We start from the raw sequence: 25,904 nt of genomic DNA on the forward strand, positions 1-25,904 counted from the left end.
CATCAGTATCCACATGAAAACCGCCATACTGGGATAACTGATTGAAAGTCTGAGCATACTGGAGCACAGTATTGTTCCCTTGCTTCAGGGCTAGGAACTCTGCCATCTTTCTCCTCATCAAGCTGGTCGGGATGTGGTGGGCTTTAAAAGCTGCCACAAACTCATCCCAGGTGAGACGTGTACCAGCGGGAAGTAGAGCCTTGTGATTTACCCACCATATTTTCGCAGGTCCTCGTAGCTGTTGCGCTGCAAAGGCGGCTTTGTCCATCTCTGTGCAATTGAGGATGCTGAACTTATCCTCAATGGTGCGAATCCAGGCATCAGCCTCAAGGGGATCATCGGCCTTATGGAACAGAGGTGGCTGGGTGGCCAGAAAACCGACATAGTCAGTTTCTGCTGGTGCTAACGGGGGAGCATGTCGACCTCTGCCGGCATTGACTTGGGATTGCACCAGTTGCCTTATCAATTCCGTCTGTTCGTTGCGGTCAGCGATAAGAGCTGCAACAGCTTGAGCCAACGAGGGAGGTTGTTGGGGCAGTGCCTCGTGATTCTCATTGTCATGATTATCACCCATCTGCAAAAATAATCATTCCCCTGGTTAGCCATTTCGCTATCAGGACTAATTCATGCAATTTAAAGAATGTGCATATATAATATGAACACACGGTATGAATCCTTCCCCTCGCGATATGGTTCACCAAGGGAAGATAAACTAACTTGCTTTGGTTGATAGCGCATCAACTCAACACGTTTCGTCCAGAGTAGCTCTAACGTATGCAATACTAAACATCGCTCAACAAAATTTCAGATTTGAAGACGGTCAAAGTGCAACTCAAAGCTGAAATTCCACGCACTGACAGAAAAGATCATTACGGGAGTAAAATTTACATTAAGCAGCCACGCTGCTTAAGCTGGAACAAGGGCTATTACATTACCAAAGCCCTGCTGCAAACCAACTAACATTAGAGAAGGGTTCACAAACGACCCGAGAACACACCACTACTAAAAGAAGGGTCTTGCACGACCCGGCTACACACCATACTAGCAAGGGGTTATCCTACATGACTCGAACTACCGAGCCACAAAAGAATTCTCAACCCAAGGTTAGCCTAGAGCACTATGTTGGTCATCCTACCCAACTATCCTACAGTTAGGCTACACTGCAAGGGGAGAATCAACACTATCCCGCTGCGTCCTCACGGAGTCCCAGGTCCCGACTCGACTCCAGACACTCCCTCGATCTCCTCAGGGTCCTCTACCTCTTCTTCTTCTTCTGGCTCCTCCTCTGCTGCCTTGGCCTCCATCTCTGCTGCTGCTGCCTGCACCTGAGCCTGAGCGTCCTCAATCCACTCCTGGGCCTGCTGAAGCTGCCCCTCAAGGTGCTGCACCATCTGAGTCCTGTTCTCCAGCTCCTCCTGCAACTCCTGAATCCTGATCTTCCTCGCTCTGGACTTGGCCTTCAGGGTCTTGATCTTGTCCTGGGTACCAATCATGTGCTGCTCATGGAGGTGAGCCTCTCGAGCCTTGCTCCTGCATATCGCATTTTCCTCGCGAAGCTGCTCATACATTTTGTTCAAAGCTGAGTAGCTAAACGAGAGTGCTGTCCTGACATTGTAGTCGGGCATCATGTAGTTCAGGTTGCGGTTCACCCGATCTGCATAGGCCTGAGTAGTCTCATCCTTCAGAGGAAACACACTGTAAGGAGTATCTATCACCTCTGCATTATGCTTCTCTGAGAACTCCTCAATGGCTTTCCTAGCTGCAATCTCCCAGGAGTCTGCCAGCTTCCTACCATACACTGTGAGCTACCACGAGTCCCATTCCAAGCGAGCAGGGCAAGCAGGAATCTTCACTATCATCTGACAGCGCTCGGTGCCCAGCAAGCTAGACTCGTGTCCGGAGTACTGTGGGGGCTCAGTGTAGTCAAACGCCCTGAGCATCTGCCACAACAGACGAGGAAAGTGGCCGGTGTGGAGGGCATTGGAGTGCGCCCAACCCTCAGCGTCCACGATCACGTGCGTGAAGCTAGCCATCTGTAAGAACACATAGCACTAACGTAAGTCACAGTTTTCAAAAGAACAAATTTAATTTGGCAACGCAACACAAATAAAATTTTTAAAGAACTCACAGTAAAAACATGGTGATCCAAATAAATTTTTGTGAAGCGCAACCGAAGTAACAAGACAAACAACAACTCAGGAATGCAAGATGCAAGATGCATGCCACGTTCTAGCGTTTCTCACCCAAACAAGTACCAAAATATGGTAAACGCGGACAATCGGTGGCACATTTACGTACTCTCCCTATATATAGACTAGTCGTTCCTACGATCAAGGATTTTATAACGCGCTTACGTGGTTAGTTTCCTGTAGAAGAACACAGAGACAGATATAATTATCCATTTCTGGACCCTTCGTGCCAGCACACACGAACGGCCCCCATGTGTCTTACGCCACACGGGTAACGCATATGCAGTTTCCCACATATTCACACATACATTACCATCCACTATAGAGATGGCACCCAGACGTTCGACGCTGAATGGGCAGCGCTGCATACGTCATAACAACGTATTCACTTCCCGTACACTCGCCTTACGGAACTTCCAAGGGTAGACGTGTCCCAAGGGTCACGGTCATGGCCAACCGCATGACAGGTTTACATCTCGTAACATTGCCTTACGAAATGGCCGTGATCACAATCACACGGCATGAAATCCGAACTCCATATCAGGCGGCAGATAGCGACAGGCTCGTTTGAATTGAGCCTTATCACCTCCTCGTATGCTCATCATACGGGACCCGCGCACGTATGAAACACGTGGGCTATTCTAAAGGACTACCAAGAATGCTTACCTTGCTTACCTTAACGGAGGTGCGTCGTTACCGAAATAAGGTTTAACAGAAAGTAAAAGCTGGAAGTGCTGGAATAAAATAGATACTTAGTTGCCACCTACTTAATTACATAATTAGGGCATACGAACTATCTATTCTATTCCTTAGCGCATCTAGCGTCAACTTTTCGAAAACCCGAAATCGTTGCAAGGTAATCACCCCAGTGCAATTTAGAGCTCTGATGCCAGCTGTAGCAGCACCGTCCAAATTAAACCGGCTTAAATGCACTAACCATCATCTTAATACTTAATCAAGTTATGTGCATTTAAAACGGTGTAACCTGACAGGCTGTCGGGTAAAATCCCGATTAAACTACTGTACTCCAGGATCACAATTGCACTTAGACCCGTACGAAGACGAGCACAGGTGTTACCAGCACACAGAAATCTTCAAATTAATTTACAACACAGGTTTTACATAAAAGTCTTAATACAAACGACAGAGTTTTAAACACAGCGGAAGTTTAAAACTGAGCTCGAAATACACTACGATAGCCACGACGATACAAGGTGAGCTCCACATCCTGCCCACTGATGTGATGCCAACCTGCCCGGTCTTCACGGGGAAGACAGGGCCCACTCGACAGCCCAACCCGGAGGAAGCGGCTGTCCAATCTAGGACGCACAGATCTCCTCGAAGTCCGCAGGGACACAACCTGCTCAGAAGGGTTACAACAACAACCCTGAGTATACTAATACTCAGCAAGGCTTACCCGACTCTGGGTATACTTAGCCCATTACCTAGACATGCAAAGCTTTTTGGCTCTGGAGTTCTTTTGCTGAAAGGCTGCTAGAAGTGAATCCTTACTTTCAATATTTTAGCTCCATTTAGTATACCAAGTATTAACTACATTCGCCTAATCATCTAGAGCACACATGGTGGAACCGATTATCTTTCAGCAACTTCCAAACCAGTCTTTTTCATTCCATTTTCATTCCACTTTCTTACTACGATGTGACAAAGTGACCAAGGTTCTCTTAACCGAGAGAGACGGCGAATCGATCCGATTTAACCTTGCAAGGTGGACCTAACTCACACGACACGCGTAAACCCCGTCGGGCCACACACGTCAACTGTTCCCATCATCACCCCACGTCTGAATCACGCCTGCCAAAACCCGGGTGAAGGGTCCCTCACAGCGAACTCCCAGAGAAATAGGAGGCGACATACACTCCAACACCCGCCATCATCCCACTCCCAGAGTAGCAGGTCGCGATTCAGAGTATCATTGCAAATCAGGTAATTAGCTTACCGGTTTCAACTACCTCCTACTTCCGGCATGTGGTTAGTACTGTTCAAACTCAGTCAACACTGCCAACAACGGAACGGTCCTCAATTGACACAGGCGGAGCTTACTTTCCATCCATTCCATACCAAAACCAACTCATTTCCGCCCAGTCTCCATTTCTTTTTACTCAACAATTCATTTCTAAGCCAAAACTAAGAGATCAAGATCCTAAACTCGCGAGTGACAGTAATCACTCGACTTCTACCGAAATCCTATTTAGCAGAGCATTTCTATCGACACCTGCATACTAGTATAGGCCCACGGTACCTAGGGAGAACATGCATACTAGGGTTTCATATAAATCCTAAAACTTAAATGCACAAATACTTAAATAAACATTGAATAATTTAAATTATGGTTATGCTCCGGGGCTTGCCTTGCAGGTCAGCAGGGTTAACAAAGTCTGCTGGAGCGTGCTCAACGGCGACCTCCTGCTGCTCTCCTGCTCGTGGCTCCTGGACCGGCTCAGCAACTAGCTCGTGGACAGCTTCGTTCGCGACGTCTACACGAATAAAATATGACATGCAATCATTAGGACACAGAGCAATGCATAGGTGCTTACGATGCGAAACCAAGTTCAAACATTTAGCCTGAAGTGCTTTCTTCCAAAACAACTACTACTAACTTGCTTAGAGCAGCAAGGAGTGAGACAGAACTAGCTTTGCTAAAGTTTCAAGCAAGAAACAATTAACTAACTCATTAATAGGAAAAAGCATAGCTAAGGCAAAATAAAAGCAAAACCTAACTTGCATACAAGATCTAGCAACACAACTAACTAGCTCAAGCGGAAACAGTACAGCATGCCTCACAAAATTTTCCAACGAAAGCTGCTGCTAACAAAGCAATTAACTAACCCTAGCAAGGTAAAAGGAACATAATTAGATCTACACAAAAGTGCATAGAAACAGGTCATGAAACTTTTACAGTGGACTATACATGAAATGAGTAAGCCACTGCGAATTTTCCAAAAATTTTAGAGCCCTAGAACAACCGGTAATAAAAAAACTAGGTTTAACGCAAACCGAATTTTCAGCAGAGCAAAAGTAACAAAAGACCTGCACAGCTATTTTTCCTCTGAAGATCATGATTTTAGAAACCTAACAAAATTGGGTTTGCAATTTTTGGATTTTTCTACAAATTTCTACACTTTTTGGAAGGTTTCAGCCATTTAAATGAAAGGAAAACAATAAAAAGGGGGGCTGACAGCTGGGCCCCACTTGCCAGGGACCCAGGCCCGCCCCCCACCTCCTCTGTTTCACACGCGCCGTGCGCCACGGCCGTGGCCGGCGGGGCGGCCGGCACCGCGGCGGCGGCGGCGTCCCGGCCCGTCCGCTGCTCGCCGGCGGCGCGGCCCGGCCCGCCCGCGGCCCAGGCAGCTCGGCGGAGCCGGCGCCCGCGGCGGCGCAGGGGAGGCGCGCGCACAGCGCGCTAGCTGCGGGGCAGGGGCAGACGGCGGCGGCGCACGGCCGTTCCCGGCCCGGCCGGCGGTGGAGGCAGGGCTAGGCGGCGGGGTAGCGATCCATGGCGGCGGGTGGCTGAGAGGCACACGGAGGCGGCGCACGGGGAGGCGCAGGGAGGGCTGGCGGCGTGCGCAGTGAGGGTGGCGGCGCGTTCCGCGGCGGCGCGAGGCAAAACGGCGGCGGCGGCTGCGGATTCGGCCGGGGAGGGGGTTGGAGAGTAGGAGGGGGTTGCGAGGAGCTCACCACGGCTCGATTTGGGGCGGAGGGTGGCCGGGAGGAAGGTCGTCGGCGGAGAGGCGAAGCTCCGGTGAACTGCAATGGCGGTCGGGGCGATCTGCGGCTCGATTCGTCGGAGTAGGGGCTCGGCCGTGCTCGTGGGTGGTCGGAGTGGGTGGACGGCGAAGCTGCGCAGCTCGGGGTGCGACGAATCGAGGCGGGCCGGCGAGCCGTGGCCGGCGCGACGAACGGCGGCGACTCTGCTCGACTCGGGTCGCACGAGCTCGAGGATGGGGATGGAAGGGGAGGACGGGACGGGGCAGGAAGGTTCGAGGGCGTCCGCGAGGATACGAGCAGCGCTCAGACGTCGTGGATCGCCGGGATTGCCGACGCGTGGCGCCGCTCGCCGGCGACCAGCGGCGGTATGGGCGTCGGGGCACAGTGTCGAGCACTGGAGGGGCACTGTTTGCTCGTTTAATGATTTTAGCCCGAGTTTGACCAGTTGAAACTCAAATTTTCATATAGGAACTTGAAATTTGGCCAAAATAAAAGTTGTAGAGGATTAAAAGATCTACAACTTTCGTTTTGGGCGGAAGTTGATTCGGAGCTCAGATCAAGGACAAAAACGAGATCGAACACGGCTAAAATAAGGATTACTATGCGAACCCGATTAACGCTAACGACGAACTCGAGTCCGCGATTAGCGAATTAACTCGGGATTAGCAGGACGATTAACACAGGGGTGTTACACCCCTGCTTGCATAGCACATCGTACCGTACTCTCCTGTCCGAATGAACCACATTGGACGATGATGACGCACTGCATAATCAGCCAAAAAAAACTGCAACTCTGGAAGTGAATTGAACTTCATGCCCTTGCGAATCTCTGGACTGTCACTATCAATTATAGACTCGCTTTCAAAAATATATGAGTCACAAATGGCTCTATGGATCCTGCTAAGATCCTTAGCATTTGAAACCGCTGGGACTTCAACGTGGGATAGCTTCAACATCCGCAACTCTTCAGCGGTATAACTAAATCATGCATCACCGTTATTAATAGCCCAACCCATTGACCCATCCCTATACTCCTCATCACCACTTATTTCCTCATCACTAGCGCTGGATCCATCGCCGTCATCATTTTCCTACTCTACTTGGGGTACACTAGCATTACCATCCAGTTCTTCTTCCCTAGTGTCTTCATCATCATCGTCGTCATCACTACTATCGTATTCATTGTCCTCTGAACCTAAAGAAACATCATCATCCTCTCCAGCACCCTTGTCATCCTCCTCCTTGAAGGTACCGTTCTCGAAATGATCGGAAGCGACAGCCATATCATAATCTGTAACAAATTCACTAGCACAAGTGAGATTTGGGACATCTTCTACAACGGTTGACTCATGAGTTATATTCTCAATACGAAATGGAACTTCATCTACTCTCCCAACTGGTTCTTGTGATCTAGATCTACGGGTTATTTCAACAACCACCTCCCAACAAACCACATTTGCACATGCTACTATATCCTGGTACTTCCTCCAATGCATCTCTGATTCCAATGTCAACATAACATAATGTGCTCTAGCTTTACCACAATCAAATCTGCCCCTCAGAGATATTTCATCTATGCCACAAGAATGCTTTGCAACAACTCGGTCTACCAAATCCTTGAACGATGGAGAACTATCGAAAAGTTTGACATCCTCTATCATATTCTCAAACTCTCCATTTTCCTTAACCATACCCCCTGAAAAAACTGAACTAATTCGTCCATCTACAACAAAAACAAACTGTTTTACCTTCGTCAACTATGCAAAGAAACCAACTATAAAACAAATACAACAACGAAACCCATTTTATGCCTACTGCCCTTTGCTAGACAATCATTCACACAAGAGACATTAACTAAGTGAGTCTGTATCACCCATGCCAGGTATATAGAAATTTGAGAAGCCAAAACATAAAGCCTGAAGAGCATTAGTATAAGTCGTCCAAGCTTTACATTGAAGCAACCTCTACATATATTCAGAGATATAAAAATAAGAGACAGATCCACTATTAATTAAGGCACAAAGAAGTATTATATCCTGCTATGTTCCCTAAAAAAACAACCTAAATACCTACTGAAAAATGCTCATATATATATTATGAGAATGATTGCTCAACACTAAACCATAACTCAATGTAATTTAAATTTCATAATCTCCCATTTTACTAGAACTGACCAGTCATTAGTAATGACCTTAAAGAGTTGAGGAATATAAAGTTAAGATGCCACTAAAAGATGTTGTCTTTCACGACACAAAATATCTAGACTTTGCTGTATGCACATGAAAACTTTGCTATCTACACTTAAATAACACTAGTCTAAATTGAACTTGACATCTAAGTTGGTAAAGAATAATCTGATCTCAACAAATTTCATTTGTACAAGCACCACAAAATTTTCAAGCTGCTGCTTAGTGCTTACTACAAGGTTTAGGAGCACGCACATGATTAAAGAGGTTTCAGTGTGCCACTACAACTAATTTAGACTAATACTCTCATTCCCACTAACTAACCCTAACAAATGAACTATTTGAGACATGCAAGTCATTCCTCTCGTTAAATTCGGGAGCAGAGAAGCATTTGAGTAACACCTAAACATCCATTCATGAACATACTACCATATGCAACTTATATCTACAAATCAATTAACAAACCCTAACTAACAAAAAAACTAAAATCCACCAATGCACACGGTAAATCAAAGGGAAAACTAGGGCAATACCTTCGGGGGAGGGGCTGGAGCGTTTCCCCCCACTCCCCCCCCCCCCCTAAAACGACGGATTTGGGGGGGGATGGGGGGAGGGGGGCGGATGGCCGTCGGCGGCTTGAGCACGACGCTCGGCCTCGGGCAGGAGGGGGAAGAAAGGGAGGGTGGGGGAGGAGGGGGCCTGCATGGGCCCAGGACATAGCGCTTGTCGCGCCACCCCGCCTGGCGCAACAAGGCTTGTCGCGCCAGTGCATGTGGCGCGACAGGTGTGTCCACGTCAACAGCCTACGTGGCGTGCCACTGCCCGCGCTGCTAGCACGGCTCTGTCGCGCCACCCGCAGTGGCGCGACAGAGACTAATTGTCGCGCCAATAAGGCTGGCGCGACCAAACGGGCTATGGGGCGAAAATAAAATGCCAACCGGGTTAAATTTAAAATATTATTTAAAAAAGGTTAAAAATAAAAAAAATCGAAGATGTATCGAGCGGGGAGAAAATAAAAATGAGCTGTGCATGTACTGAAGATGTGGAGCAGGCCAATGCTTGCTGCAGTTGGAGAGCAAGCGAAGTGATGCAGTGCAATGTAGCTCAGGGGCACTTTTGCCATTTCACACGCCAGTAAATAGGAAAAAGGAAAATAAAACTAGTAAAAGCGGCAAAATGACACATTAATCAATGTGTCAACAATGTGGATGTCAAATTTGCGAAGCTCAGCTTCTTTCTTCGCGACCGTACCTAAGCACGTTTTATCCAAGAGGACCCGGCCCATCTTCATAGTGCCAAATTTGTGAAGCCATAAGTTTAGGGTGTCAAAAATCCAAATTTCTCTCTAACATGCTCATATCAAGCACATTTCCGTCGGGGAAAAAGTTTGGTGTTCGGCATACAAACAAACGTGGGCTTCACCGAATGCAAGTCTTATAAATGGGATTGGCCCCAACACCTTACGAAACGGACATTTCAGTACATTCAGATTGGCTGTTTCTTGGCTCTTGCTATCATCCACCAGCAGAGAAAGAAAAGATTCACTATTTACTTGACACATTTCTAATCCCTGAACTCTGAAAGTATTACATCTTCATTTTTTTTTTTGAGGGGGGGAAAGTATTACATCTACCACTGCTCTGCTGGATCTCCACAGGACTTGGGTAGACTACTCCATTGGATTGATGCTGGGAAGTGATGTGGGCCGGGCCAAATTGATGGGCCTCGTGTTGCCACTCTGGTTGGCCCACCGGTCGGGTGGTGTCAAGAGACATTTTCAATTTGGTCCCGCGGAAGAAGCATTTTCAATTTGAACGCCTCGCTCTTCCCCGATCCCCAAATTCCCCACCCAAACCCTCGCCGCCATGGCGTCGCCGCGCCCGCCGCCGGAGCTGATGGCCGACCCCGTCATCGAGATCCTCCTCCGCCTCCCGCCGGGAGATCCCGCGTGCCTCATCCGCGCCTCCCTCGTCTGCAAGGCCTGGCTCCGCCTCATCTCCGACGGGACCTTCCTCCGCCGCTACCGCGCCTTCCACCGAGCGCCTCCGCTGCTCGCCTTCCTCGCCAACACCTACGGCAGCGAAGACCGTCTCATCCCCTTCACTTCACCCACTCCCTTCAAGCCGCCGGCGTTCGTCTACTCCGGCCGCCCGGAGGTCATGGACTGGCGCCACGGCCGCGCCCTCCTCTTCGACATGTGGGCCGACAGCGAGGGTGTCCTCTCCGTCTGGGACCCCATGACGCGCCACCGGCAGGTCCTTCCCAAGCCCGACTTCAGCTACATCAACGGCGCCGTGGTCCTCTGCGCCAGTGCCTCAGCCGGATGCGACCACCTCGACTGCCACGGGGGCCCCTTCCTGGTGGTGTGTTTGTCCAGAAGCTCTATGGGTGGCGGCGCGACCGCGACGGCCGCGCGTGTCTACTCATCGGACGCTGGCTCGTGGGGCGCACAGACCTCCGTTCAGTTAGGCCCTGATTCCATCAGCGAGATGAACTCTCCAGTCGTCATTGGGGATGAAGTATATTTCGCGCTAAACCTCACTTCCAGAATTCTCAAGTACAGCTTGGGTAAGGATGACTTATCTCTGATTGGCCCTCCGGACCAGGATGGTCATAGCAAATTTGTTCTCATGCGGACGGAGGATGGTTCGTTGGGCCTGGCTGCTGTTAGAGATCCACACCTTTACCTTTGGTCAAGGAAGGTGAATCCAGAGGGGGTTGCAGGATGGGTAAATTGCAGGGTTATCAATCTTCGGACACTGTTTTCCATCTACAACCATAAGACAACTACCGTGATTGGTTTCGCTGAGGGTGTTGAAATCATTTTCGTGAGCACATTCATGGGCCTGTTCGCGGTTGAGCTCAAGTCAGGGAAAGTGAAAAAGGTAGCCGGGCCTGATTACTATCTTTCTGTCTTACCAATCATGAGCTTCTACACTCCAGGTTTGGCGCTATCCTTTACTATGCTCTCTTAGTTGGTTGGTTTTGGTTTGTGAACAATCAGTTATTCAGTTGCATTGTGAATACTATTTACTACTCCTATATTTCAACTACATCAACATAGTGAGAACACTAGAACACTTTCATTCCAGAGCAAACTTAACACACCTTATATGGCTTATGTTTTACTTGTTAAGGATCATGCTTTGGTGCAATTGCAAAAATATGCTTACAAACTTGTTGATCTGGTTTTATCCTGATATTTTTTCGATTCTTTTTAAAATGCTCTGTTAGTTTCTGGCACATCTCTAGCTCAGTCTCGTAAACCTTTGGACTACCTATCTCAGAGCTCAACATTTAAATGCTGATTTTTTCTCTTGTTTCTCCACTGCAGTTTAAATGCTGAGTTGGTTAAGTGCGTTCTATCTTTTTCAGATTGGGGTAGATGCAATCACCGGCGTGGACTTGCTGATTTATGATATGTCACTCCATAATAAGACCAATGAAATGGACAAACCATCATCTTCAGTCTCCTGCCGTTGGCTTCTTGAAAGCCATTACCTTCAAGTGGTTTCTGTTCCGCTGAGCGTGGTTGTAGTATGAACGGTACAAGTTCATTAGCATCATTTCATCTAATTCGTCCAGGACTTCTTAGTCGCAAACTGTATGTGGGTAATTAAATGCTGTTGTTGTACCAGAAAATTGTTCATCGGAAGTGATTCTGGCATGCTAGTCATACTGTGTATTTTGGTAAATTCAGTTTAGCTGTTTCCTTGTGCCATCTGTTTCTGTTTGCTACCTCTACCCTCATAATGCTACTACTATCATCCACCATCGATGAACATGAAGATCCAGTGGCTCCTTCCAGAGAGTGTCATCCTTTCGCTCACTACTACAGTGCTATTCATACGAGTAAACTGTCACTGTTACCCAGCAAGGTCACCATTTACCTGGCAGTTGACACGGTCTGAACCCTGAGCTTCAAAGTAGACATCAGAACTGATGCTTTGCTTGTAGTGATCATATATGCTTGTAGGGATCATATAATCTAGCATATAGAGAATGCTAGACAACGTTTGTGCTACAGCAAATTGAACGCATCGGGTTTTGGTTAGATTTGGCTTATCTAGGGATCATACATTGGTGGAATCCCTATATACAAATGAACTGGTTGATCTGGTGGAGTGGTGGTATAATCTTGCTACAACTTTTCATATTCTTATAAAAAATAATTTGTTGTCTTCTGGCGTGGCTTAACCAGAATTCCAGGCTCGGTCTTGTAAACCTTTAGAATTCATTTTGTTGGAGCAGGGCACGCATTGAATCTCATATTGTAAGCCTTCCGAATTATTAATAGTACAGAGCTGGACTTTTTTAAAAAAAAGATGAGCTGGACTTCTAGATACTGAGTTTTTCCCCTTGTTAGTTGTTTATTTTTTAGCAAAAAAAATGTTGTTTAAATTTTGAGTTGGTTTAGTGCATTCTATCATTTTCAGATTGTGGTAGATTGTCATCACTAAGGACTCGCTGATTTCTGATGTTCCACTCAGCAGCAAGACCTGGTAAAACTTATGAATGCATCATCTTGAGTCTGCTTCTGTTGGCTTCTTGCAAAAAAAAACTAGACCTGCGGGGGGAGACCGCTCCCACGGCATTACACTAGGAAGAAGACCTCACGCAAGTCTAAAAAAATCCCCGAACCCCTGCCCCACCCGTACATAGTGGCCCGTAACCCGTAAGAAGGGCTGGACCCCAACTATGCTTTGGACATGAGACAAGCGAGGGAGTTTTTTTCCTCTGTGCGAGCCGGGGATCGTGTTGGCTTCTTGCAGAGCCACTATCTCGGTTATGGTGTGATGAGCAGTTCGACAGTTCGAGCATGAATAGTAATTATGGTTTATTTTGTCGATTGCGTCCAGGTCTTTTAGTCGCAAAATTTATGCACATCATTAAACACCATTGTAATACCAGAAAACACACAGCAAAAATCAATTCAGACGAGCCAGTCATACTGCAAAATTCAGTAAATTCTATTTGGCTGTTTCTTACTGTCATCCACCTGATCCGATAGTTCATTCTTGTGGAGATCCTTCTTCCAGTGAGGAAAGAGCTCGCTCTTTACTTGGCAGGTTGTAACGAACATGGCACCATTTATGCCATTTCGAGTGATTTTGGTGATCGAATGACAACACAATACTTGGACTAATATGATTGTTAAGATGATCATTCTCAGGCTTTTAGGTTCAAGTGATGACAAAGAGAAAGAGAAAATAGGCGTAGCAAGGCCCGAAGGGCAGCCCCTACGGGGGTTCCGCTACCCGGTTAGCGGACGGGGGTCGAGGGGGAGCCGCCCCTCGCGGGTCTCAGGGCAGCGCCCTGAAAACTCTTCGGTCAGTAGCACCGGAAGAACCGACGCCATGGGCATCGGAGCATCCGATGGTAGTCGGAAGAACCGACGCTATGGTACTTTGGTGCAGAAGGAAGTTGAAGCCAAGTCAGCCTATAGGCACCGGTTGAACCGACGGTCCAAAATAGGGCATCGGTGCAATGGCCGTCCTTTGTACCAGAGACGATGTCAAGTGCCCAGAAGAAGTTTCTTCAGCACCGGTTCAACCGACGGTGCATCGGTGCATACCACCGGTGTAATGACGACAGCGTCCAGGAGAAGATTCCTTCAGCACCGGTTGAACCGGTGAGGCATCGGTGCAAAGCATCGGTTCAACCGGTGGTCTCTGCGTCAGCCATCAGGAGTCCAACGGCTACTTCATGTTATGAGTGACCGGATGAACCGACGCTACCCTGCCAAGAGGCATCGGTTCTTCCGGTGGTACGCAGATTTTCAGCTAACCGTTGGAGCAACGGCTACAAGACTTGGTGGCCTATATATATGCCTCACCCCGGCCATTTGAAGATTGCTGGAGTTGCTGGACATCCCACACACACCCAAGAACATCTCCAAGCCATACAAAAGCATCAAGATCATATCCTTAGCCCTTAGCACACTTTGAGAGTGTTGTGTAAAGGATTAGCTCTTAGTGAGTGAGATTGCAAGGCCTTAAGCCTTTGTGCTGTGGTTCTTTAGCGAACCAAAACAAGAGCTTGGTGCGCCGGCACCTTGGAGCGTGAAGCTCGCCGGCAACGTCATCGACCCTCCGACTTGGTGTGGAGCGGCGACGACACCTTTGTGCGGGGGACGTGGAGACCCCCATTCTTTGTGGAGAAGCTCCTTAGTGGAACCCGGGGCCAAGGTGACCGTGATTGTGTTCACGGAAGAGACTTGGTGGCCGAGTAGCAATACTCTTAGTGAGTGCTACAACAACGTGGATGTAGGTGTGCCTTTGTGGCTAACCGAACCACGGGATAAACACCCGCGTCAAGAGTTTGCTATCTCCTATCCCGCTCTTTAAGCTTCCGCATTTCATTCTAGTAATTTGTATGCCTTTACTTTCATAGAATAGTTTCTTGATAGGAAAGGCTATAGGTTGCTAAACTCTTTTGGGATAGGGGTTTTACACTAGAACAACCTAGTTGCACATTTTGATAGCATGTTTTAGTTTAAGTTTTGTGCAAACTAGTTGGAGCCATAGGTCTAAGTTTTTATTAGTGCCTAATTCACCCCCTCCCCCTCTTAGGCTAGAGCACCCGATCACTTTCACAGGTTTCTAAACTCTGAACTCTCGCTCTAATCATTGCAAGAACATGGATGACGATGGATCTCCACAAGACTTACTTGAAAACCAAGGTCTCCAAGCATCTTCAAAAGTGGAGTGGATGTTTTTGCGTGCCTGCTTAGGGTAGACATTCCATCAGATGCTACGAAGTGACGCGCATCTGCACTGTGGTAAGGAATGTGAATGAACCTTCTGAAAGCTGCGATGGCCATCACTTTCTTATAAACAAACTCCACGCCATGGGCAAAAAGGCAAGGTGACTGCTCAGCTTTCAGATCTGCCTGCAAGTTGTTTAATTTTGCTCCTGTAAATGTGCAAGGATGCTTTCATAACATGCCACCATCACGAACGTTTAAACTGTTTTTTTTTCATAAACATGTTGAATTTAAAATTAATGCAATATGAAAAGTATGAATAGGAAAAGAATCTAGCCGCCAAGAAACACAAACCTAGTCAGTAACTACTGTCGGCTGCAAACTTACTACATATCATTGGTGCTGGTAACACAGCACGGGAAAAAAGATCATTTTGTCAGAATACATGGCACCAGCAATATCCTTATCCAACGCGTTGTGGGCTTGTGGCCATTTCGGTTACTGTAATGGTTAGGTGTTTGCCCTAATCATAGCGGTGTCGGTCATCAGTGTCATGGATCATGAATGGTATAGCTTCTAACAGACACAAGCAAGGTCCTTGTCATACCACTGGGGCTCATCCGACAATCTGAGCCGGTTAGTTGCAGAATTGCAATCAGGCCATCTGTAAGATGAAATTGAATTGAGTTCAGAATTTCATTTTTGCTGGCTTTGCTGAAATGCACATGCTACGAGTGACTTCTTTTTTAATTGAAAGTTGCTGCTACGAATGATGTTGTAGACATGTGCTTGACAAGTGATGTTGTAGACATGTGCTGCACTGGAAGAAGCATGTGATGCTTCCATATGATGTTGATGCCTTCTGCAGCAGAATCCTATGGAGGAATCAGACAAAGGTGTACTATAGATAATGCGGAGTCGTAGCAGTTCGATTACTTTGTGACTTTTCTTGGGATTCTTCAGTGCTTTGAAACTAGTGAAATTTTTGGGATACAAAAATTGGCAATTTTTTATTGAGTAAATTGCACCCACCATACAACAACTTGTGATGTGGGTACAAATTGATCCAACAACTTGTAAAATGCTCAATTCAGTGCAATAACTTGACAGGTGGGTGCAGCTCGGTCCAACAATTTGTAAAATGCCCAACTTAATGCAATAACTTAGCAAATAGGTGCATTCACAGTCCAAATATTACACAGCAATGTAACTAACGCAAAGTCTCAATAAATAGTATATTCATGTTAGGACAAATTATTAAGTAATATTTGACCATTGATTTTTGTGTTGCGCCTGCGTGGCAATATATTTGGCCAGGATAAAAACCCCCACTGTTTAAAAATTAATGTTATGCCTTTACATTAATTATTTTTGTGTAGTGATTTAATTTTAATTAATACTATTTAATTTGATATTCAATATTGAAAAATTCACCCTCACTATTTCTGATATGTTTGATCATATGCACTGTTAAACTAAAAAAGCTTGGTACATATATTTTTAAAGCCTCATATATTTGTTAAAAAGGAAAAATAAATTAAATAAACAGAAACAAACATGATCATTCTTGAATACATGAGGCGTAGAAGAAATTAATAAAAAACTCTCAACATATTAGCAATGTATTTGTTTTCATTTGAACTAATAAAAAATTGTACATAGTTGAAAAGCAACAACTGGATCACCATCAATAATTTCCATTTATAAAATTTAAGAATTATTGATGTTCATCTACTTTGCTTAATATGTTGCTGTTGTAATGATAGTTAAATAATATATTATTTTTAATAAAATCATAATTAATTTAGTCTGAGAATAAAATTATTGGTGTCCATTGCGACATAAAAATCTACGGTCAAATAATACGTACCGATGTGAATATACTGTTTATTGTGACTTGACTTAGCAAATGTCGCGTAATGTTTGGACTGTGAATGCACTAGTTTACCAAGTTATTGCACTAAATTTAGCATTTTCTAAGTTGTTGGATTAATCTACATCCAGCTATCAAGTTATTGTACTAAATTGAGCACTTTTACAAGTTGTTGGACCAGTTTGCACCCACCTATCAAGTTATTGTATGATGGATACAATTTACTCTTTTTTTATTTATTATAAATGGATATCGTTTGATCTGAAATTGGTTTCATGAAATTGTAAATTTGAGCTCGAGTTAAATTATACATGAAATTACATGTGGAGAAATTACAATATAAAGGAGACAAAAATATTATATTACCCTACTGTACGCCTGCTAATGGGGTTGACCCCGCCCCAAATCCGCCCCTACCCATATTTCAAGAGCCCTAACTACCACCCGCCCCGACCCACCCCGTCGGCCCAATGCCCCAACCCGAAGTCACGACAAAAGATGATATGCGACTTACGCGCCGATCTACTACCATAGCGCCCCAACCCGTCTGTGTCGTCAACCCAACCCGCCCCAACCCGTTTTATAGTGTCACCCGTTTCCACCCATCCAATAGTACCCGTATTAAAACCCACCCAAAAAATCCGTCAAACCCCGCCCCATTAGCAGGAGTACCCTACTGGTAATAACTCATCATGCAATGAAATGCAATTGCCAGGAATCCATCAGTTTCAGTAGCTAGCCAAAAACAAGGAGCAGAGCAAGTTCATGCAAAATACGAGTAAAATCCACTGGAGCATCCAATAGGAACCAATTCATATGCAGCAGCAATGATAATAGCATAAGCTCTGCTTATTCTTTTTAATTTAGTGATGCTATTGACAGGGTTAATAGTTACTGAAATACAAGAATCTACATGTACACCCCCAGCCTTTGGCTACTTCAAAGAAAAAAAAAATGTAGACTCTATCGGACGAAATAGTGCTAAACTGTACCAGGGCCTCATTAAAAAACTTCAAATTCCAGGTCCTCAGAGTTACTTCTAAACTCGAGGCACTTGCCTTCTTTCTTCTTCCGCTCTTTCGCAAGAGTCACAACATTGCAAGGTTGTGTCTCTGGCGGAGCAGCAGACCGTATCAGGGCCCAATTCAAGCCTTCAAAGAAAGGATGCTGCTTGATCTCAGCAGCTCCTCTCAACGATCCAAGTCTGTTCTCAGGCTCCTTCACCAGCAAACCTCTGATGAGGTCTTTGGCGTTGCTACTCACAACTGGACTGTCCGGGAACCGGAGATTCTGCGAGACCACATTTGCCAATGTTTCATCATTCCCAGGTCCTCTGAAGGGTGTCTTGCCATATAAAAGTTCATAAAGGAAGACACCAAAGGTCCACCAGTCAACGGCGCTTCCATGCCCATCCCCTTTGATGATTTCTGGTGCAAGGTACTCATGCGTTCCAACAAAGGAATTTGAGCGTGCATCAATAGGCTCTACAACAAGCTGAGGGAGCCTTTTCTGGGAAGATTTAGGCTTCCGAGGCTTTGGAATTGATGGTAGACGTGCTGTGAAGCAAGATGTTTGGGCACAAGAGGGCTGCTGGAGGCATGATGAATTGATGCAGTAGTTCTCTGCACAAGGTCCTGCAAGTTTCCTTGGTTGGTGGTTTGCTGCTACAGAGGATGACCGAAGCAGCACAGGATTCACTGAGCACCTCAGTGAGAGGTCAAAATCTGATAGCATTATATGTCCATCTTCACGGACTAGAATGTTTTCAGGCTTTAGATCACGATATATGACCCCTAGCATGTGAAGATATTCCAAAGCAAGGAGAACTTCTGCGACATAAAACCTGCAAAGCAATCATTTCATCACTACCATCACTGTAAACTAAAACACAAATGTTTAAGAACAAAGAAAACAGGACCTGCATAATTCACAAGTACAACATAGTAGAAAATACCCAAAAAAAAGCCTTATGTTTACAGCTAACTGTTAACAGTAATTTTTACTGTTGGTCCATTGCCGCCCTATAGAAGAATATTTCTTTTCAGATAGTTCAAGACAAGCAAAAAAAAGGGCCTATAACAATGTTTTTCTGTGACAAGCTGATGGGCATTAGATTGGATCCCTGACAAACCAACTAAGAATCAGGTACCTACAACTAGATTCCCATGTAACAGTTAAAATAGAGGTACAAATGCATGCTAGCAGAATGATCAACCAGAAAACATAACTATTTGTGCAGAAGAACATAGCAGATCTGTATACTCGAAATTCAAAGAAAATCAAAATGCCAGATAGCAATACGACTTCAAAGTTCTAAACAAATGTTCATTTGGAATAGCTAGAAAGTTGGCTAAAATCTTCATCCGGCTGTATATGCTGCTTCTGGTTGGTTGAAATGGCGGCAAGCTTCTGGCATTCTTTGTGACAAGAGGGTGCCACAAAAGCTAAAAGTCAAATTCTATAGGACAGCAATTCGTCCGGCGATGTTATACGGTGCTGAATGTTGGCCTACAAAAAGGCGACATGTCCAGCAACTGAGTGTAGCAGAGATGCGGATGTTGCGGTGGTTTTGCGGGCACACAAGGAGGGATAGAGTCCGGAATGAAGTTATTCGGGATAGGGTCGGGGTGACACCAATTGAGGAGAAACTTACCCAGCATCGGCTGAAATGGTTTGGACATGTCCAACGAAGGCCTCCTGAGGCGCCGGTGCGTAATGGGGTTCTTGAGCGGGTCGATAATGTAAAGAGGGGTAGAGGTAAACCTAAACTGACGTGGGATGAGTCGGTTAAGAGAGACCTTAAGGATTGGAATATCTCTAAAGAGATAGCTTTGGATAGGAGCGCTTGGAAACTAGCTATCAATGTGCCTGAACCTTGAACTTATTTCTTTCGGGTTTCATCTCTAGCCTACCCCAACTTGCTTGGTGTCGGGTGCCACAATTAGGGACACCCTAATTGGGGTACTAAGATCGCTTTAAAAAACACAAACACCTGTTAAAGCAACTAGGCCCACGAAGGCCCACGGCCTGCTTCCTATTCGAAAGAAAGAAAAGGACTCAAAGAAGCCCAGCATGCGGCCCATTCCCATCCCCCTCGAACCAGAAGAACGATCTCCGCTTCGCTCGAGGGTCCCTCTCGGGCCCGCTGGGCAATCTCCGCCTCGCTCGAGGGTAGCGGATCTGCCCTCGAGCAGGTGACGCATCTCCGCCTCGCCCGAGGACAGCGGACCTGCCCTCGAGCGGGTGGCCAGTCTCCGCCTCGCCCGAGGCCGTCTCTCGGCACAAGGGACAAACAGCCCCGCCGCCCAACCAACCGCCGTACAATGGCATTAAAGGCCAGCCACTCCGCCACGGCTCAAATGACGGGCGGCGCCAGACCGCCGCTCCCGCGGTGGATGTGACCGACGCCCATCCGCTGACCCCGGTCACCGCTCCGCCACCCCGGTCGCTGTAGCAACACTGTGGACATTCAATGCGGGGCAAAACAAGTTGGCGCCGCCCCCGTTACTGTTCCGCCGACATCAACCATCCGAACTCACCTCCCGCTGGGGGAGGGGTCTGGCGATGGCACGTGCCCTTCCGAGAGGGGCACTCTGCATGCGCGGGCGGACCCCGGACCTCCCTCTTGTGGGGTCCGGGACTTCCACGCGCCCCCGGACCTTCTAGTGTGCACGCTCGCACCCCGACCAGGGGGTCCGGGACCATCCCACGCCATTACTACCGCTGGGACACTGCGGGACGACCGGCACAATCTTCGCAGGGCCAAGGACGGAGCCCAGGACGACAACGACGCGCGCCGCCTTCCCACAGTACACTTTCTACAGTGTTCGACCACAGTACCCCGCGATTTAAGGGGAAACGATGACTTCCATATCCCCACTCATGTGCACCGCCCTTCCTTGTGACTATAAAAGGAGGAGGTGGGCTTCCTTAGGCGTGGAGGGCAGCAGGTTCTCCGGTCTTTCTCCCTCAGAAAGGCCTCTGCACTACTGAGCACTCACCTCAACCGACTCCACTCCTAGCAGAGACTTGGGAGCTTCCCTCCCTCTCTCGCTTTGCTTGTATCCCCTACTACAAGCACTCCGGGTGCAAGATAATACAGTGCCCTCGCACACCCCCTTTGCTGGACGTACGGCCCCGTGGCCGGAACCAGGATAAAATCGTGCGTTACTGTGTTGCCTCTTGCATCATCATCTGGGACGAGGAAACACGCAGCATTTATTAGTTGGGATTCAGGCCCCTCGGGTCGGAACACCGACACTTGGTAAAAAAGGGTATGTTGTTGTTGTTGGTGGTGGTGGCTGTATATGCCGCTTTAAGGATGCAAATCTATCTTGGTGCCAAACAAGAAAATTGCAAATTAGATTATCACGGAACAACTTTGTAAAGTAGACAAATGCACAGTAGTATATTCGTCATCTCATTCCTTGATCACCAGGCAAATTTTGTTTTAGAAGAATTAGCACAAGTCAGAAAAGGAAGAGATAAAACCATGGAGACTTACAATGCACCGAATATAAAATAATGTCCAAGTACTGAATGAAATTTACCTTGCTGCTGGCTCTGGAAAGCTCCTTCCAGGTTGTTTTTGACGAAGAACGTGCAAATCACCACCTGGACAGTACTCCATGACCAAGCATGAGAGATTGTCTGTGGTAAAATGTGCATAAAGAGTTGGGAGGAAAGGATGATCGAGTATTTCTAGTATCTCCCTCTCAGCCTGTGCTCGTAGCATCTTCTTTCTGTTAATAAGGTACTCGATATCCATAACCTTCAAAGCAAATAAGCAATCTGAATCAACCAACTCAGCAAGATACACTGTCCCAATGTCCCCACAACCAAGCCTCTTCAGAAGCTTGAAATTGTCTAGACCTAACGATCCCTGCTGCAATGCCAACTGACGAATGGTTAGCCAGCGCAGATCCTTTGCCATGTGTGGCCTGTTATTATAGCCACACAATCCAAATTGGCTCTCATCGCTGATACTCGTGCTACAACCATACTCACTGATGCTGCTCTTCGAATTCTGGGAGCACTCACCTTTTTCCTCTGCTCCCAACCACTCGGAGGATGTTTCATCAGACTTTTCTGGCCCTGGAGTTGATTTCTCTTCTTCTGCATAGCTGGTGGGATTTGTAATGCTAGATGTTGAAGAGCAGCTGTTTGATGCAAGGGAGATTGACTCCTTTGATGAGCAGAACTTTGTGCTATTGGAAGAATCACCCAATGAAGATGGTTCTTCTTTCACTTTCTTTTTACCAGCCGTCTTGCATCGGAAGACTGGCTTGACAAGCCTGGACGTAGTGATGGGCTTGCTCAAGATTGGGACTCTGGGAGAACCATCAGCAGTAGCTGCAGAAGCTTTACTTCCTAATTTACCACTTTCCACCAAGGAACTCTCACTATCAATAGGGTCACCACTAATGACATCTTGGATTCTGATCTTCCGAATCTCAGCTGAGGTTGAAGACACAGAACGGATAGAGGTGACCGCACTTCCATCAGCTGTCTCGAATTCACAGTCTTCAGTGAACTCGCTCGTACCTCTAGATGAACTCTTATCCATCTTCTCCGGAGTGATTGATATTTCAATCAGGTTCATCTTTTCATCATCATGCAGAAGACCCTCAGCACTACTTTGGACCATCAAAGAGGCATAGAGCCTGTGGATAGTCCCAGCTTCAGATGAACTTGAAGATCCAGGTGACATCGACAGCCTCTTCATTGCAGCCATTTCTGATGCCTGGGAAATGCATAGCCTTCTCAGCGCCTGCTTCATATTAACAGTCTTGGAGGATATCCCGATGCCTGCATTTTGAGACAACCCTGACCTAGCTGGTTTCTTGAGAACACTCTTTCCCAGCACATCTCCACCTGTGCTGGCAGGACTAAGCGCCCGACGGAAGGTTCTGCTATCAATCGCTTTAAGAAGCTGGCCAAGGTCATCTTCCACAGGATAATCATGGCATTTGCTGTGTTTCTCCTCATCCCTGAGTCTAATATGCAGCAAGCTGGATCCACCAATGGGCGCACTGTCAAATTCTTCCTCTATGGATTCCACTATCTCGGAGCTACAGCCGGATGACCCCATGGGTCCAGAAGACTGATTCAACACGGACAGACAAGGAGTACGTCAATTCAGCCCGTCGCCGGCAGGGACATCCGTAGCAGGCAAGTCATACTACAATATTTGCACGCACCTTTCACTGAGACGTCATGCGAGATGAGAGCTCCAGGGAACTCTCAGAAAAGCAGACCTTTTTTATAACTAATACAGCAACCAGTGGCCACCCTGAAAAGATCATGAGATCCAGAGTTAGTGATTGAGATATGGCAACAGCTACATCTTCCAAACTACAAGGAACTATACAAACGAAATTGAGAGGCGAGCGCTGGGCAAAGCTATATATTCAGGCAAGCTCATGATTAAATATTTTTTATGCACATATAAATTTACTAAGAATTTTAGAAATCAGAAATCTAACCTTAAATTTGATGGCTCACACAGTTCAAACAAAACTTTTTGAAATCTCGGTCTTCTGCACAAATTAACACTCCAGAAAGATCTGGGATGTTACACGCCTCTCCCAAACTAGGCCAATTAAATCTACTAAAACCCGCCAAAGCAAGTGGAAAAATTAGAACTTTTTTGCTCAAGAAATACACCAAGCATGACTCCTGATCCAGACGGCGGCGGCGGCGGCGGCGGCGGCGCCTCGCCACCGGCGAGGCCGCATTTCGCGGAAGCCGCTAGCACCTCCGTCGGAGTAGCGAATTCGCGTGTAATCTGAGCACGGACGCGCCAGAGGACCAGATTTGGGATGGGGAGAACGGCCGAAGAGCGGAGCCGAAGCTTACCAAGAAATGCCGGCCCGGATCTCCAAGCTGGAAGTAGAGGCGGCGGCGGCCCGGTGGAGCCGGGGGCGTCGGGTACTTCTGGGGAGACGAGCTCGGCTGCTGCTGCTGTTGGGAATGGCGGCTTTGGAGAAGGCGTGGAGAGAGAGGGAAGGGAGCGAGAGAGAGAGAGGAGACGGGGGTGCGCCCCACGAGAAGACGAATCGGCCTAAAAGGGAATCCAGGATCCGCTGTGCAGAGGCCACGAGTGGCACCGCCCGCGTCCGTTTCGGCGCGTCATCAGCCGTCCGATCGTCGATCTGAACGGCTAGGATCATTTGTTAGGGTACTAGAACTTCAACGGTGCCACCCACAGGGCAGTTACCTTTCATTTTTGCCTGCTCTCATTTATGGGTCGGTAAATGAATGCCGAAACTGGAAGTCTGAACTGAACTATTTTTTCCTAATTTAATTGTGTCAAAAATGCACGTTATTTTTGCATTGTTATTTTTGCATCCAGCTATGACTATCATCATTCAGAATCAAGGAATCCTAATAACAAAGCTGTCAATAAGGTATTTGCAAAAAAAGAAAGGAAAAAAAAACTGGCAATAAGGTGAGAGGAAAACAACATCAAGAAAAGGGATATGTAAGATGCAACCATGTTCCATCTTCAGCTAAATATTTAGGCATTTTTACCCGTAAATTCCGTAAACGCAAAAAAAATGTCACATCGAATGTTTTGACATATGTATGGAGTACTAAATGAAGTTTATTTACAAAACTTTTTGCATGGATGGGCTGTAAATCGCGAGACGAATCTAATGAGACTACTTAATCCATGATTTGCAACAGTGATGCTACAGTAACCATCCGCTAATTATGAATTAATTAGCATCATTAGATTCGTCCCGCGATTTACAACCCATCTGTGCAAAAAAAATTTGTAAATAGACTTCATTTAGTACTTTAAATTAGCAAAATTTCGTCGCAAAAAATTTTTGCGCTCTATCTAAACACGGCCTTAGAAAGATTTCCAACGAATGAGGAGTAACTTAGCTATCAGCGCCTGCGATTGCTAGGCATTACAAGTTACTTGCAAGTGTCTCTTTCAAAAAAGAAGTTGCTTGCATATGGTGCAAAAGATCTTGACCAAATTGCTGGATTCTAGTAGACCTTTTTTTTTTCTTCTTTTGTTGGGGTTTGCTACTCGAGAATTTGCTCAGTTCAGGAAGCAAAGAGGTGCGTTCGTGTGTCACATGTGCCGAAAAGTGGTAGAACTGAACTCTGGTTAGGTTAGCATACAAATGGAAGAACAAAACATATGTAATCCAAACCCCAAGGTGCACTGAATGCTGGTATTCCTGCAGGAACTAATCAAAAGGAGCAAAAGCCGAATTATGGCTCTTTTATTTTTGAAAATCTAACGTCGTTGGACATTTGCTACACAAAGGATAACCATGACAAGTACAGGCGCCATTGAATGCCTTTGTACACGTAGTAGGTTACCACAGCATATGGTCATATGCTACTGCCGGCTTTGTACACCCTTTCCGCATAAATGGTTGTCCTTTCAGACATTGACAGAGCTTTAATTTGACCAAAGATTTAGCGGTAATCCATTTTTGAGACATTATGAAATTATCATACCATGATAATATGTTAAGATCACTAGGTATTTCATAACTCGTCAATTGAACCATAGAGGATCTGCTCATTCCTGATCCAACGGTTCGGAGTCCATAGTTATTGATCAAGGCATATATAAAAATTTATTTTTTAAAACATCATGCCATACTTTTCAAAAATCTTCAGAAGTGTACCTTGTGGCAATAGTAACTGGCACAACCTCCAAACATGACAAACAAAATAAATCAACTCAACATTGTCAAAAGAAATTTCAATAAAAAAGTGCACACCGGATAAGACACTGATGGAAAAAACTATAGCGTTTCTGATAGAAATGTTTAACTATGAAATTCCATTGACTTATCCAAGACTATGTATGCAACCCCAAACATCCTGTGATGAAGTTAATAAGAAAATATAACCTTGTACCATGAGTTCATGTCAGACCCAGGATTTAGGGCTAGGGTTCAGAGTTTATAATTAAGGAGTATATAAGGACGGGCAGAGACCCTCTTAAATCATGTAACACCTCAGACTATACAAACCATCAAATAGGATGTAGGATATTACACAACTTACGACTCGAACCTATCTAAACCTCGCGTTGCTTGCACCTTCGAGGCTCGATCTTAGGGACACCCACCCTACACTCAACCATTTTGGGGTATCCCTCAGTGGCCTTGGCAGAAAAATACCAGTATTTTTTTAGTAAGTATTTGTATCTGTTGCATGTAAAGGTGTTGCTAAAAGAGGAGAGAATT

The 25,904-nt window shown here is 46.3% G+C and overlaps 2 protein-coding genes across 2 annotated transcripts; one reads left to right on the forward strand and one right to left on the reverse strand.

Annotated features, from left to right (window-relative positions):
* Positions 1–9,898: 9,898 nt before the first annotated feature.
* On the forward strand, positions 9,899–11,822 carry LOC120666184. The gene is made up of 2 exons (XM_039945971.1): positions 9,899–11,044; positions 11,477–11,822. The coding sequence occupies exons 1-2, from the start codon at positions 9,967–9,969 to the stop codon at positions 11,518–11,520; spliced, it is 1,122 nt and encodes a 373-aa protein (XP_039801905.1). The 5' UTR covers positions 9,899–9,966; the 3' UTR covers positions 11,521–11,822.
* Positions 11,823–17,514: 5,692 nt separating this feature from the next.
* On the reverse strand, positions 17,515–23,715 carry LOC120666183 (serine/threonine-protein kinase D6PKL1-like). The gene is made up of 4 exons (XM_039945970.1): positions 23,539–23,715; positions 22,881–22,972; positions 21,231–22,783; positions 17,515–18,523 (listed from the first exon to the last, which is right to left on the reverse strand). The coding sequence occupies exons 3-4, from the start codon at positions 22,769–22,771 to the stop codon at positions 17,683–17,685; spliced, it is 2,382 nt and encodes a 793-aa protein (XP_039801904.1). The 5' UTR covers positions 22,772–22,783; positions 22,881–22,972; positions 23,539–23,715; the 3' UTR covers positions 17,515–17,682.
* Positions 23,716–25,904: the final 2,189 nt, after the last annotated feature.

Source organism: Panicum virgatum, chromosome 3N (genome assembly GCF_016808335.1).
Source record: "Panicum virgatum strain AP13 chromosome 3N, P.virgatum_v5, whole genome shotgun sequence".
In the NCBI taxonomy this organism is placed as follows: domain Eukaryota; kingdom Viridiplantae; phylum Streptophyta; class Magnoliopsida; order Poales; family Poaceae; genus Panicum; species Panicum virgatum.